Below are 12,242 nucleotides of genomic sequence, written 5' to 3'. Positions count from 1 at the left end.
ACACTCGGTGCAGTTAATTGGTTTCTCAGCAATATCGTATCCTTCATCACTTAGAGAAGTGTCTTTATTTTTAGTCTCGTCACCATTGGTTTCTGTTTCCATCTGTTCAGTTTGTCTTTGATGAAGCTGTGAGGACTGAGGTTTCTCTTCATCATCTTCACAGGGACTGGATGTTTTTATTTATTCATTTAATTATCTCTGCCACCACATGGGTTATCTGTGTGATTTGTTGATAGGGTTTCAATATATAAATGATTTATGGTGCAATGGGTATGTTTAGTTATGTACTGAAATCTAATTGAAAATTGTTACATTGACTTCTAGAATGTAAATATACTTGTAAATAAATAGCTATGAAATAATTACATCATATATAAACTTAACACAAAAAGTAAGGAAATGTGTGTTTGGTAGATTATTTCTTTGTTGTAACAATGCTTCTTGGCAATAAATCTTATACCGTTGGAAAGCCTGTTTATTTCCCTTTTAAATGGAGCCACATTTGTAAGGAACATGCATTTGAAGGACGAGCAGCAGAGCTGAGTATGCGGGTTGCGCCCATGAAAAATTTGCCAAATCTTCTCTGCCAATGCCAAACAGCTTATTCTGCCATTGACATTGTTTGGTGGATTGGATGATTGAAGTTTGCAGAAACAAGACATATTGGCAATTTAACAATTGATTCATTTAACAAACAGGAGCCTCAGTAGCGTGTGGAAGAACCATCCACAGCCACAGCAGCCTGGCACCTCCTCCTCATGCTGGTCACCAGCCTGGTCACACACTGCTGTGGGATGGCGTCCCATTCTTCAACCAGCATCTGTCACAAGTTAGCCAACGTGGTTGTGTTGGTCGCTCTAGCATGAACAGCACGCCCAAGCTGATCCCACAAGTGTTCAATGGGGTTGAGGTCAGGATTGCTGGCAGGCTCTTCCATCCTCTCCACTCCCAAATTCCGGAGGTAGTCTCTGATAAACCCCGCTCTGTGGGGGCGAGTGTTGTCATCTTGGAGGATAGAGTTCAGTCCCAGACTGTGGAGATATGGGATTGCCACTGGTTGCAGAATCTCATGTCAATATCTCTCTGCTTTGAGATTGCCTCCAATGATGACAAGCCTCGTTTTTCCAGTGAGGGAGATGTTACTCTATCCGTGCAGCAATCAGCACAGCGTTCTCTGCGTCTTCTCCACACTTCTTATAAATCTCTTCTTAAAACTTTTCTCTTTGTAAAAGCTTTTGGAAATGTTTGTATGTCTGCCTTGTCTGTTTTTACTTTCTTTGTGGAAAGCACTTTGTAATATCGTTGGGAAATGTGCTACATAAATAGTTTATTATTATTATTACTGTGATTTCTAGTGAGACACAGCAGAAAAACAGTGAGACTGTGCAAAGACACCTCTTTTTTTATTTTAAGGAAGCCTAATAATAATAACAGCCTTTCTATTGCTAACAAACTGTCTCTGTCTTTTAAAAACACTTGAAACCAGACAGCTGCCAACAGTTTCATTGTATAGCTTTTAATTATTCATGGAATTAAGTTCATCAGGTGCCAGCTGATAGAAACTAAAACAAATCATGCTAAGAAATGGAATACTTTATTCTTATATATGATGCTAAAAACAACACAACTCTGTCAATATACAGAAAAAAACAACAACACATACATTCAAGTGCCGATGAATTGAGTACACTCAGGGTTTTTGCTAGTAATGTTTTTCTTGTGTATGACTTCTTATGTGCAGTTTCAGGCTGTATCTACGGCTAAACCGTTTACCGCATTCAGAGCAGCTAAACTTCTTATCAGTTTGGTTTTGGTGAAACTTTACGGGGTCACAAACAGCCTGGTGATTTTTGAGCTGATAAAGCCAAGTGAATCTTTTGTCACACGCAGTGCATGTGAATCGTTTCTCTTTCATGTGGACGGCCATGTGGTCCGCCAGACCTCTTTTGAGTGTGAATCTTTTACCGCAAAGTGTGCAGCTGAATGGCTTTTCTCCTGTATGAGTCTTCGTATGTATCTGCAAACACACCTTCTGGTTGAATCTCTTACCGCAAATTGAGCAACCAAACGGTCTCTCCCCAGAATGAAGTCTCATGTGTGTCATAGCCGCTTCTTTGCTGGCAAATTGTTTCTGACAAACGGTGCAACTAAATGGTTTCTCTCCTGTGTGAACTCTCATGTGTCTCCTCAGACCATCCTTACGACGAAATCTTTTACCACACTTATAGCAGCTTAAAGGATTCTTGCCAGTATCACTCGCAGGGACTTCATTATGCTTCAGAGTGTTTAAATCTAAAGTCACGTTCCCGGTTGGTTCTGATTTTCTATCAATATTATCATAAGTGTTTCCTTTTTTGCCGCTCACTGGCTTCTCCCCTGTGTGGATTTTCATGTGTTTCACAACACCTCTTCTAAGCCTGAAAGATTCCTTACAAACTGAGCAGCTAAAAGGTTTTTCTCCCGTGTGAACTGTGATGTGAGTAGTTAACTGTCCCCTTTGTAAAAATCTTTTACTGCAAAATGAGCAACTAAATGGTTTCTCCCCTGTGTGAATTTTCTTGTGCTTATTCAGATTTGACTTGGAGCAAAATGTTTTACCGCACTCAGAACAGGTAGTTGAGATTTCACCACTATGATATTTCTTATCACTAACGGGCACTTCCTTGTTTTTTGGAGTCTCATCACTGATTTCGGTCTCAGAAGAGTCTGACATCTTGTTGTCGTCAGACTGTAAATGTCTATCTGGATCTGAGTTCCTGGCTGGTTCTGATCCTCCACAGTCCTCTCCATCAGCTTCTGTTTTCATCTGTTCAGTTTGTCTTTGATGAAGCTGTGAGGACTGAGGTTTCTCTTCATCATCTTCACTCGTCATAGGAACGAGAGTGAGTGTAAATGTGGTGATATCAGCCTCCTCCAGTCCTTGAAGCTGCTCTCCCTCCTGACTGGTCCAGAGTTCCTCCTGTTCCTCTTTAATGTGTGGGGGCTCTGGGTCCTCCTGGTCCAGACTGGAGCTCCACTCCTGCTGCTCAGTTGGAACCTCTTCTTTACTCTCCAACAGCTGCTGGACGTCTGCAGGACACATTGAAATACAAAACTGCATAACAAGTGCTGACTGTTACAAGCTGTATGTACATTTACTGTCATTTCAATATTATGGCCAAATAACAATATGAATCATTTAGCCGTTGTTTGGTCAGTAAGCTCTCTGCATGGTTAGTGGTGGTTTAAATGTGGATATTACTGAAATGATTAGTTGATAAATCAATTGGTCAGCAACAACTGATGATCACTTCATTGTTTTTAAGTTATTCAAAGCAAAAACATCATATAGCTTCTGGTTCCAGCTCCTTAAATGTGAGTGTGTGAGTATTTGCTACTGTTATCTGTTTCATACAGTTGAGATTGATTGATTGATTGATTGATTGATTGATTCTGTGTTTTGTATGGAATAAAATTGGAGCTGTGTATCTCCATATCTGAATGTGAGAAAACATTTTGTATGAATACATTCAAATATGTCAATGTGTGAAAATGATCAAATGAATTCATGTTTGAATGTGTAAAAAAAATATTTGAACAAATAGATTTAATTTTTTAAAACCATAAGGAGATCTGTAGCTGTGTGTGACGTGTGAATAAATAAAAAAGATTTGTAGTGAAACATCTGTGTGTTTGAGGGTGAACTCAACTGTATTTGTGAATCCTAAGTTAACTTCTATGATTCAAACCTACGAGATCAAATACTTTTGTCGCTTCCTCCTGACTATCCGATGGGGATGATCGTCCACTGGAAGCACGTCCCAATTGAACAAAGCTCATTATAAAAATACACCATTTAAAATAAGCCTTGTTTGTAGGTGACGAGCAACATGGATGATATTTCAAAATAAAGTCACTGTTTAATTTGGCTCCCATTTTGTAGGTGAATGTGGATTTATTTTGGTAAAAATGTAACCTGAATGATTAGTATTTTTAATCTTTTTGGGGTTTTTTTGTTCCATCTTGGTATAAAATTGAACTTCCATGGCCATGGGACACTTTCGTCTGTCAAATCGTGATGTTTTCACATAAGTGCTCAAACTGTAACTACGTCCTTCATCCTTTGCCACCTTTGTCTCAAAGAAACGCAGGGAAACCCGCAATATTACACTAAAATGTACTGTGTATTGTTCTATAAACAGATAGATTCCCTCAACGTCTTCTAGTAAAGTTCTATTTATCAGCTTTACAGTTTCATGCTGTCGTATCGGTTTATATTTCTACTCTTTTAGCTTTTTCATAACAAACCAACGTGACCAAACTCTTCAAAATAAAGGAACATTTCACTCAGTGTCTATGTTTTATTTATTTTATCTTGCTTCTATTTCACTCTATTCTACTTTTATTATTTTTAAGTTTCATTACATTTTCATAAGTTTTATTTCTTGTGTTAGTCTCAGATTGTTTTACTGTCTTATTATTAGCTTGTCAGTCATCTTCAGTTGCATTAACCTTTATTAAAAGGTGCTATACAAATACCGTACGGATGATTGATTGATTGATATTGATCTCGGTGCTGATGTGTGTTGCGGTTTGCAGATTGAGTCTGTGGAGGATTTTGAGTTGTTTTAAGGAAACTTTGATGTAGTTTGCAGCTGATTAAGGAAAATAAGTAATATACCGCGTTCATTTTGCTGATGAGTAATGTAATTACTGTCACAATAAGTATATGTAATCAGTTATTAATTACAAAATGTTCTGTGTACTCTTTTCTAAATCTATAAGTTAACTTCAACGTCTTCTAGTAAAGTTTTATTTATCAGCTTTACAGTTGTGTTTAAACCTGAAAGTACAAACCCTGCTGCATGCTGTAGTATCGGCTCAGGTTAAACTGAGTGTGATCAGAGTGAGAATAAGATATAAAGGGAACAAACCTGCTCTGTGTAGCTGAAGTTGAGGGTTGAAAACAGCGTCCAGTAGTTTGCGTTGTCGCTCGTTCTCCTCTTTGGATCGAGAAAGTTCCTCCTCGTACTCTGCTATCGATCTTTCAAACAGCACAAATATCTCTTCAGCAGCCGCAGTTAGTCGCTGGTCGACCACAGCTCTCAGCATTTGGACTTTAGACATTTTAACACGATGACAGAAACTTTTTTCCTCCGTCAGACTGTCAGCGTTGCTAACACTGGTTGCTGCGGTAACAAACATCCCCGTTACCAGCTAACAAGCTAAGCTAACTCTGCACGGTTTGTAAGATACTGGAAAACTAAAACAGCAGCACAGAGTCCGTTCAGACAGGTCTGTCCAGTCATACAGAGGCTGACGGTTCATTCATGCTGTAAAGAGGACAGTTAATCAGACGCCATTTGCGGCTGTTCTTCTTCTTTGGTTATTGGCGGATCGCGAAGAATCGTCACCTGCATACCGCCACCTGCTGTATCGGAGTGTTTAGAGTCAAGACATTAAAGGACGGTTCCCAGTGTTCCCAGTGTGTTAAACCAGCAGTCAGGTGTCTGTAATCATTCCTCCTGTTCATACTGGATATTCAAAGATCCTTCAAATGTGTTTTCAATGCATTTAAAAGTCTGTGTGAAGCTTCTATTCAGCTTCAGCAGTCTGAGTTAGTCATATCAAGTGGATATCTGACACATTTACAGTCTTTTTAGCATCAAATTCCCTCTTTGTGTTTCCTCGGACAGTGTTTCCCTGTTGAGCTGCAGGTGGAAGTATAGTAACAAAAAGAGGAACTTTGGCACTAAAAAGACTGTAACGTTGAAAGATATCTACTTGATTTGACTCATTTGGACGCTGAAGCTTCATATTAGCTTCAGATAAACTTTTAAATACATTTTTACACAGAAGGAGGACTGTGGATTTTGTCCTCCATCACTTCCATTGTAAGGTCATTATGAAGGGATCTTCTAATGGTCAGTATGAACAGGAGGAATGATTACAGCAGGAAACACAGCTTTCCATTGAAGCAGACAGTTCAGTATAAACAGAGCTGAAAACAGATTTGTGTATCTGTCTTCATCTCAGGATCTCATTCAAAGCTTCTGGAGAAAATGTGAAACTAAAATGAGAGTTTATTTGAGGCAGTTTTTCCTCCTGAAACACCACAAAGTCCAGAGTTCATGTTCAGAGCAGACAAACGTTTGTCAGTCAGTCTCTGAACTTTCAGCTTTCTTCACTAAAACATTTTAATGTTTTCAAGTTGGAGCTAATTTTAACATCTTATACTGTTGATTAGTCTATTCTATAACAAACTGATCATGTGTATCAATATCAATGTTTTATGTGTAAAATATTGATCTGAAAAGTAACTAAAAAAGTGGATCAGAATGAATCAATCGAGGTTTAAACGCCACCATTGTGTCAGTTTAAACTCTGTAAAACATAACAGGTACATTTATTGGAAATCTCCTCTTCAGACAAAGTGTAAAACAGTAAATTACAGTATTGCAAGCTAGCTAACAGTACCAGTATTCACCTTCTAAAAGTGTATTCTTAAAAAGTCATCAATACTAAATCTACACATACGATCAATTTAACTCATGTGAAGTACGACCAGTCACGTACCGGAGCGTAAACATGCCCATGTGTCACAACATGAAATCAAAACAAATCTGAGATACTCTGGATTTAAACATCAATAGTCCGTCAGATATCTAATAATGATCAGATTCAACTGCAAGCAAATCCCAAATACTAACATCCGATCAATAAATCACAGGTGGTCAATATCCTCCCACTCAAAAATCACCATCCTAACCATTATCACAGTCCTCCTCATCACCATCGAGAACAGGTTCATTGTTAAATAGCTCCTCTTCATCTTCCTCATCCTGGGTTGCTTGGCGCCTGCTCTCCCGCTGTCAGAGCTGCAAGAGCCTCCCGTCCGGCAGCGCAGGTCCGTCCGTCCCAGAAGCAGAGGACGAGGTCGTCTTCGCTCCTCTCTGAACTCTCAAAGACTTTCTGATCGTATCCTTGTCCAGGCGGAGAGACCACCCGGTCCACAAGCAGGCGGCGGGCGGGCGGGGGGGCTTTTACGTTGCCTCCCGCTGTGTTTTCCTTATCTGCGTCTCCAGCCGTCCACTGATCTTCATCATGCAGACTCTGCTTCCAGCGCTGGTTCCACATCACATCGGGGGCTTGTTGGATATTTCCAGTGCAGCCTCCCTGCATCACTGCTGTTGAAGCCACATTTCAGTTCAGCTTTGGTGGGGGGGGGGGGCACACCAGGAAGTGGGGATGAATGTAATAAACTCTGAGACTGGTTAGGCGGATTTCTCCACTGGTGACGCACCTGAGCAACCAGCTGACAAGAGCGGGCAGTAACGGTTCTGATGTGCGCCTCGACTCCTCCTTTGATTGTTTGACATGTTTTTTCCAGCCGGTAAGTTATATGTTCTCATCCTAATATTGAGACTGGGAGCAGATGTGTTGCCAGATGTGCAGTTAGTTATTGTGTGTTTGGCTGCCACTACCTCAGTTTGATCAATACCGTTATTGGTAAATAGACACTGATAGATGAGCCACATCAAGATATCTGATTATAAGTATATATTCTTATTACATTGTTTAATAACTTTGCCAGCAGTGTGTCAGCGTTGGTAGTTGTGTAATCCTGCTTCTGTTTAGGGATATCTGATGTGGTTGCTAATTGCAGCAGCTTCTCCTAAGAAACTCTCGTTACTGCACTATTGAAGTGTGGCTCTGCCTGCTGGTCTTTGATGTTAGTGGTTCTAGTATTGATATGAATGTTATTCATAGACTGTATGTTGTTGTTGTTGTTGTTGTTGACTCGCTTTTGGAGCCTCAAGTGGTCGTTCAAGGAACTGCAGTTGCAGCTGCGGTTTCTGCTCGGTGTTATTATGCCTACTGATAGTAGCATTTGTATTTATACGACTATTACGTTGATTGTTATTGCTGTTAGTGTTTACATTCTTAGTGACTTTATCAGTGTCAGAACTGAAGTTACCATCACTGTTAGGCCTGGGTACATTATCAGCAAAGTCTAGTTAAACTGTTGGTGGTTATTAGTATATTTTATTGCTGATTTGTTTCAGACCACACACACACTTACCTTTGATACATGTCATGACTGGGTTAACTGTACTGCTGTGCTGTATTAAGGAGTAATCACTCATTAAATGGTGAATGTTATCCTAAATATTCACACCTTTTCTTCAGTGAAGTTGAATTTTCTTTCTATGAGAGAGTAAGTGGCGTTCACTGAGCTGCAGATCTGCTGCTGCGCTGCCTTCACTTCATGAACAGCCAACTTTGAAGACGTTGAGTTTGGTGGTGAAGTGGTGCGATGTCAAAGTGAGAGGTTGTGTCGCTGTAGAAATTTCTGTAGCCAACCTCTACTAGCCATAAACATCTTGCCTCCATCACTCACTGAAGAGTAGATCTCCAACGCTTTATTTTTGATCATTTCTTTGGATATTTGGATCTGTTCATCCTGCATTGAGTAAATCCACGCTGAAAGCCTTCTCTCTAGCTCCAAGCTAGATGTTTTCCTCCCGCCTCCAGCTAGCCGTGCTCTCCTCTTGTCGGCTAACAGCAGCTCATTCTTCTGCTTCTTCCAGTACCTGATTCTTTTCGAGTCGATGTCAAAGTGCTTTGCAGCTTTCTCTCCTGAATGTTCCTCCGCATACTGCAAAACTCTCTCTTTGAACTTGACATCAAATCTCCGTCTGAGCGCCATGTTAGAATTAAACGGTTTCTCCCCCGTGTGTGTTCTCATGTGTCTTCTAACGTCGCTGTTATATCTGAACGTTTTCTTACAAACTGTGCAACTGAACGGTTTTTCTCCCGTGTGAAGTCTCGTGTGACTCGTTGAGTTTCCCTTTTGAGAAAATGTTTTGCCGCAAAAAGAGCAGCTAAATGGTTTCTCTCCTGTGTAAATTCTCATTTGTGTGTTCAGATGTGGTTTGCGGCCAAATCTTTGACCACATTCAGAGCAGCTAAACGATCCCTCAGCAGCGTTGTGGGTCACGTCACTTAAAGGGTCTTCGTTATTTTTAAGAGTGTTTAAACGTGATCGATGTTTCCTGCTCTCTGTCCGGTCATCGATGACGTCAGTCTCAGGAGTGTCTGAAGTCTTGTCATCGCTAACGGGTTGTAAATGTTTATCTGGATCTGGTTCTGATCCTCCACAGTCCTCTCCATCAGCTTCTGTTTCCATCTGTTCAGTTTGTCTTTGATGAAGCTGTGAGGACTGAGGTTTCTCTTCATCATCTTCACTCTTCACAGGAACAAGAATGAGTGTAAACGTAGTGATATCAGCCTCCTCCAGTCCTTGAAGCTGCTCTCCCTCCTGACTGGTCCACAGTTCCTCCTCTTCCTCTTTAATGTGTGGGGGTTCTGGGTCCTCCTGGTCCAGACTGGAGCTCCACTCCTGCTGCTGCTCAGGTGGAACCTCTTCTTTACTCTCCAACAGCTGCTGGACGTCTGCAGGACACATACAGACAAAGATATTATGGAAAAACGTTATGTTCATGAGCTTCTCTGCAGCAGCTGCTGACTGTAACAAGCTGTATGTTCATTTATTTATTGAATATGAAACTCTTGGTAGTTGTTTCGACAGTAAGCTCTCTGCATGGTTAGTAGTGGCTTAAATGTTAAAGAAGACTTCAATGTGCTGAAATCACACAACTGATGTTCGGTTAATTGTTATTTATCAAGCAACAAATCAAACAAACCAAAAAACCCCCAAAACACATCTTCTGGTTCCAGCCGCTCAGAGAGAGAAGAAGTACTGTTATCTGTTTCATAGAGTTGAGATGGATTGATTGACATCTGCGGATGATATATTTGAGTTTTTAAAAAATCTGATAATTATATATTGGCTATATTAGTTTTACTATAAACACATATAATATATAGTAACATTTTATTTTACAGGTCCTTTAATTTTATACCAGTTTCCTGGAAATTTGCAGGTATTTAACGGGACATTTTCCAGAAAGGGTGGTGCAATGTGTTACAAACTCTAACAAAAAAGGAATAAGTGTTAAATACCTTCCTATTATTTCAATTTTTCTTATAATTTGTGCTAAATTGCACCTCTCTTTTTGTACAATGTAAAAGTTAACTATTAAATACCTGCAAATTACTACAGGAAATGTGTAAATAGTGTAAAATTAAAGGGCCTGTAAAATAAAGCGTTACCAATTATACTAAGAGTTTTGATAAGGATGCTTTAAATCAGAGGAACATCGTTCAGTGTAAAGCTGAACTTGTCAGTGATCTCTGGTGGACAAACGAGATTTTGTGTTAGTTATTGACACACATATATATTTACACTGATACTGATAGATCTGAGGGTCTATCACATCCCAGGAAGCTAACATTAGTTCAAACTGATACAGTTTCATTTAGGGGTCATCAGGGGTCATTTCCCCCCTTCCCATTATGCTGTGTGTTATGTAAGAGATAACCAACGAGTAGCTGGACGTTAAACGGTCTTAAGGCATGAGAAGGAGGCGAGGAACCACCCGACGGTTGTACCGGGATCTGCTCCCACTGCATCTCACTGGTTATATGCGGATCTCTTTGTTATGTTCCTTCCACTGTAACTCAACAGGGAAACACCGTCAATTAACATGAACTAACATCAGATCCTGACCGGTCCTGTCCGCCTGTCTGGAGGGAATTTGGCACTAAAACGACTGGAACATTTAAAGATGTCAGCTTGAGTTTAAATAAGTTACCTGCAGCAATATCACCCCCATAAAGAGACGCACAGCGGCAACTTCATCCGTTATATTTAATAAACCGAAAAACATTCTTTTTGAAATCTATTTATCTATCTATCTATATCCATCTATCTACATAGGCAATGACAATGTTTTGAGATGCATTAAGGGCAGACAATATAGATATAACAATAAGAGCACGTGGGTTTCCGTTTTTAATTCACACAAAAAAAAGGAAAAACAAAATAACGCATTGTTTATTTGTTTATCCAGTTATCAAACGAGTTGAAGACAAACCCTGCTGCATGCTGTAGTATCAGCTCAGGTTAAACTGAGTGTGATCAGAGTGAGAATAAGATGTAAAGAGAACAAACCTGCTCTGTGTAGCTGAAGTTGAGGGTTGAAAACAGCGTCCAGTAGTTTGCGTTGTCGCTCGTTCTCCTCTTTGGATCGAGAAAGTTCCTCCTCGTACTCTGCTATCGATCTTTCAAACAGCACAAATATCTCTTCAGCAGCCGCAGTTAGTCGCTGGTCGACCACAGCTCTCAGCATTTGGACTTTAGACATTTTAACACGATGACAGAAACTTTTTTTCTCCGTCAGACTGTCAGCGTTGCTACCACTGGTTGCTGCGCTAACATACGTCCCCGTTACCAGCTAACAAGCTAAGCTAACTCTACACGCTTTGTCAATTCAGACACATTTATCCGGACATCCGTGGTTCGTTCCTGCTGCATAAAAGATACTTTCCCGCCGTTAGCAACAGTTAGGCCGATCACTTCCGGTATGTGTACATTTCTTGATTTCAAAATAAAGCCCCGAGGATTTTCAGAGTTATTGATCCCACTGATTTTACTGGCAACGCACGGCCTACTCTGCCTCTGATTGGCTTAGTACTCATTGCCTTCGTTTATTGGGTTGGTCAGGGTTCTTGCTGAGAAAAGCAGTGGGATCATGGATGTATTATAAGAGCTCTTATTATACACTTCTGAGTGGGATCCATAATAACAACGTGCCTCTTCTTCCTCCTCTTCCGGTTTTATTGTAATTGACAACCGGCGTTAAGGCGCATTATCGCCCCCTGCTGCATACTGAAAATCATCGCGTTCAAATTTTTACAAGCTTTATGGTCAATAACACAACATTCTGGTAAATCTGTTATTTTGACCCACTGTTACACACAACAAGCTTCAGCTAAACACATATTTATTGTTTCTTGAACAAAATGATGTGCATATGAAATTCAAAAGATACACAAGTTATTAACACTCAATGACAAACATGCAAGTTTAAAAAGAGTAGAGATTATTGTAAACTATAGTTTGGGCAAATAATAAAAATGACACCAAAACTGTCTTGTGTTGCTCTGTTGACCCAATGTGGGTAAAATTTAAATACTTTTTAGTTTGTATGCTGGAGTGTGGACCAGAGTTAGCTAAACCCTAAAGGACAGGTTCCCAGTGTTCCCAGTGTGTTAAACCAGCAGTCAGGTGTCTGTAATCATTCCTCCTGTTCATACTGGATATTAAAGATCCTTCAAATGTGCTTTCAATGGAAGTG

At 40.1% G+C, this 12,242-nt stretch overlaps 2 protein-coding genes across 5 annotated transcripts in view; both read right to left on the bottom strand.

Annotated features, from left to right (window-relative positions):
* LOC121913150 (oocyte zinc finger protein XlCOF22-like) overlaps window positions 1–5,478 on the bottom strand; it is a 45,220-nt gene extending 39,742 nt beyond the window's left edge. Inside the window, exon 1 of one of the 3 annotated variants that reach the window (XM_042435833.1) lies at window positions 4,914–5,478. In XM_042435833.1, coding sequence (XP_042291767.1) covers window positions 4,914–5,184 — 271 coding nt within the window. In that variant the 5' untranslated portion in view covers window positions 5,185–5,478. The remainder of the gene's footprint in view (window positions 1–4,913) is intronic. The other 2 variants (XM_042435832.1, XM_042435831.1) reach the window with 2 other exon arrangements.
* LOC121913165 (gastrula zinc finger protein XlCGF57.1-like) lies at window positions 1,501–11,459 on the bottom strand. Of its 2 annotated transcripts, none has more exons than XM_042435845.1 (3): window positions 11,057–11,457; window positions 9,170–9,435; window positions 1,501–2,806 (listed from the first exon to the last, which is right to left on the bottom strand). In XM_042435845.1, exons 1-3 carry the CDS (start codon window positions 11,247–11,249, stop codon window positions 1,703–1,705), a joined length of 1,563 nt encoding a protein of 520 aa, XP_042291779.1. In that variant the 5' UTR covers window positions 11,250–11,457; the 3' UTR covers window positions 1,501–1,702. The 2 variants fall into 2 exon arrangements, with proteins under 2 accessions (XP_042291779.1, XP_042291780.1); XM_042435846.1 differs by lacking the exon at window positions 1,501–2,806 and adding an exon at window positions 6,352–7,542 and having other exon boundaries at window positions 8,254–9,435; window positions 11,057–11,459.
* Between the last annotated feature and the right edge of the window lie 783 nt (window positions 11,460–12,242).

Source organism: Thunnus maccoyii, chromosome 15 (genome assembly GCF_910596095.1).
Source record: "Thunnus maccoyii chromosome 15, fThuMac1.1, whole genome shotgun sequence".
NCBI classification, from domain to species: domain Eukaryota; kingdom Metazoa; phylum Chordata; class Actinopteri; order Scombriformes; family Scombridae; genus Thunnus; species Thunnus maccoyii.
This window is presented reverse-complemented; position numbering and strand designations above follow the sequence as displayed.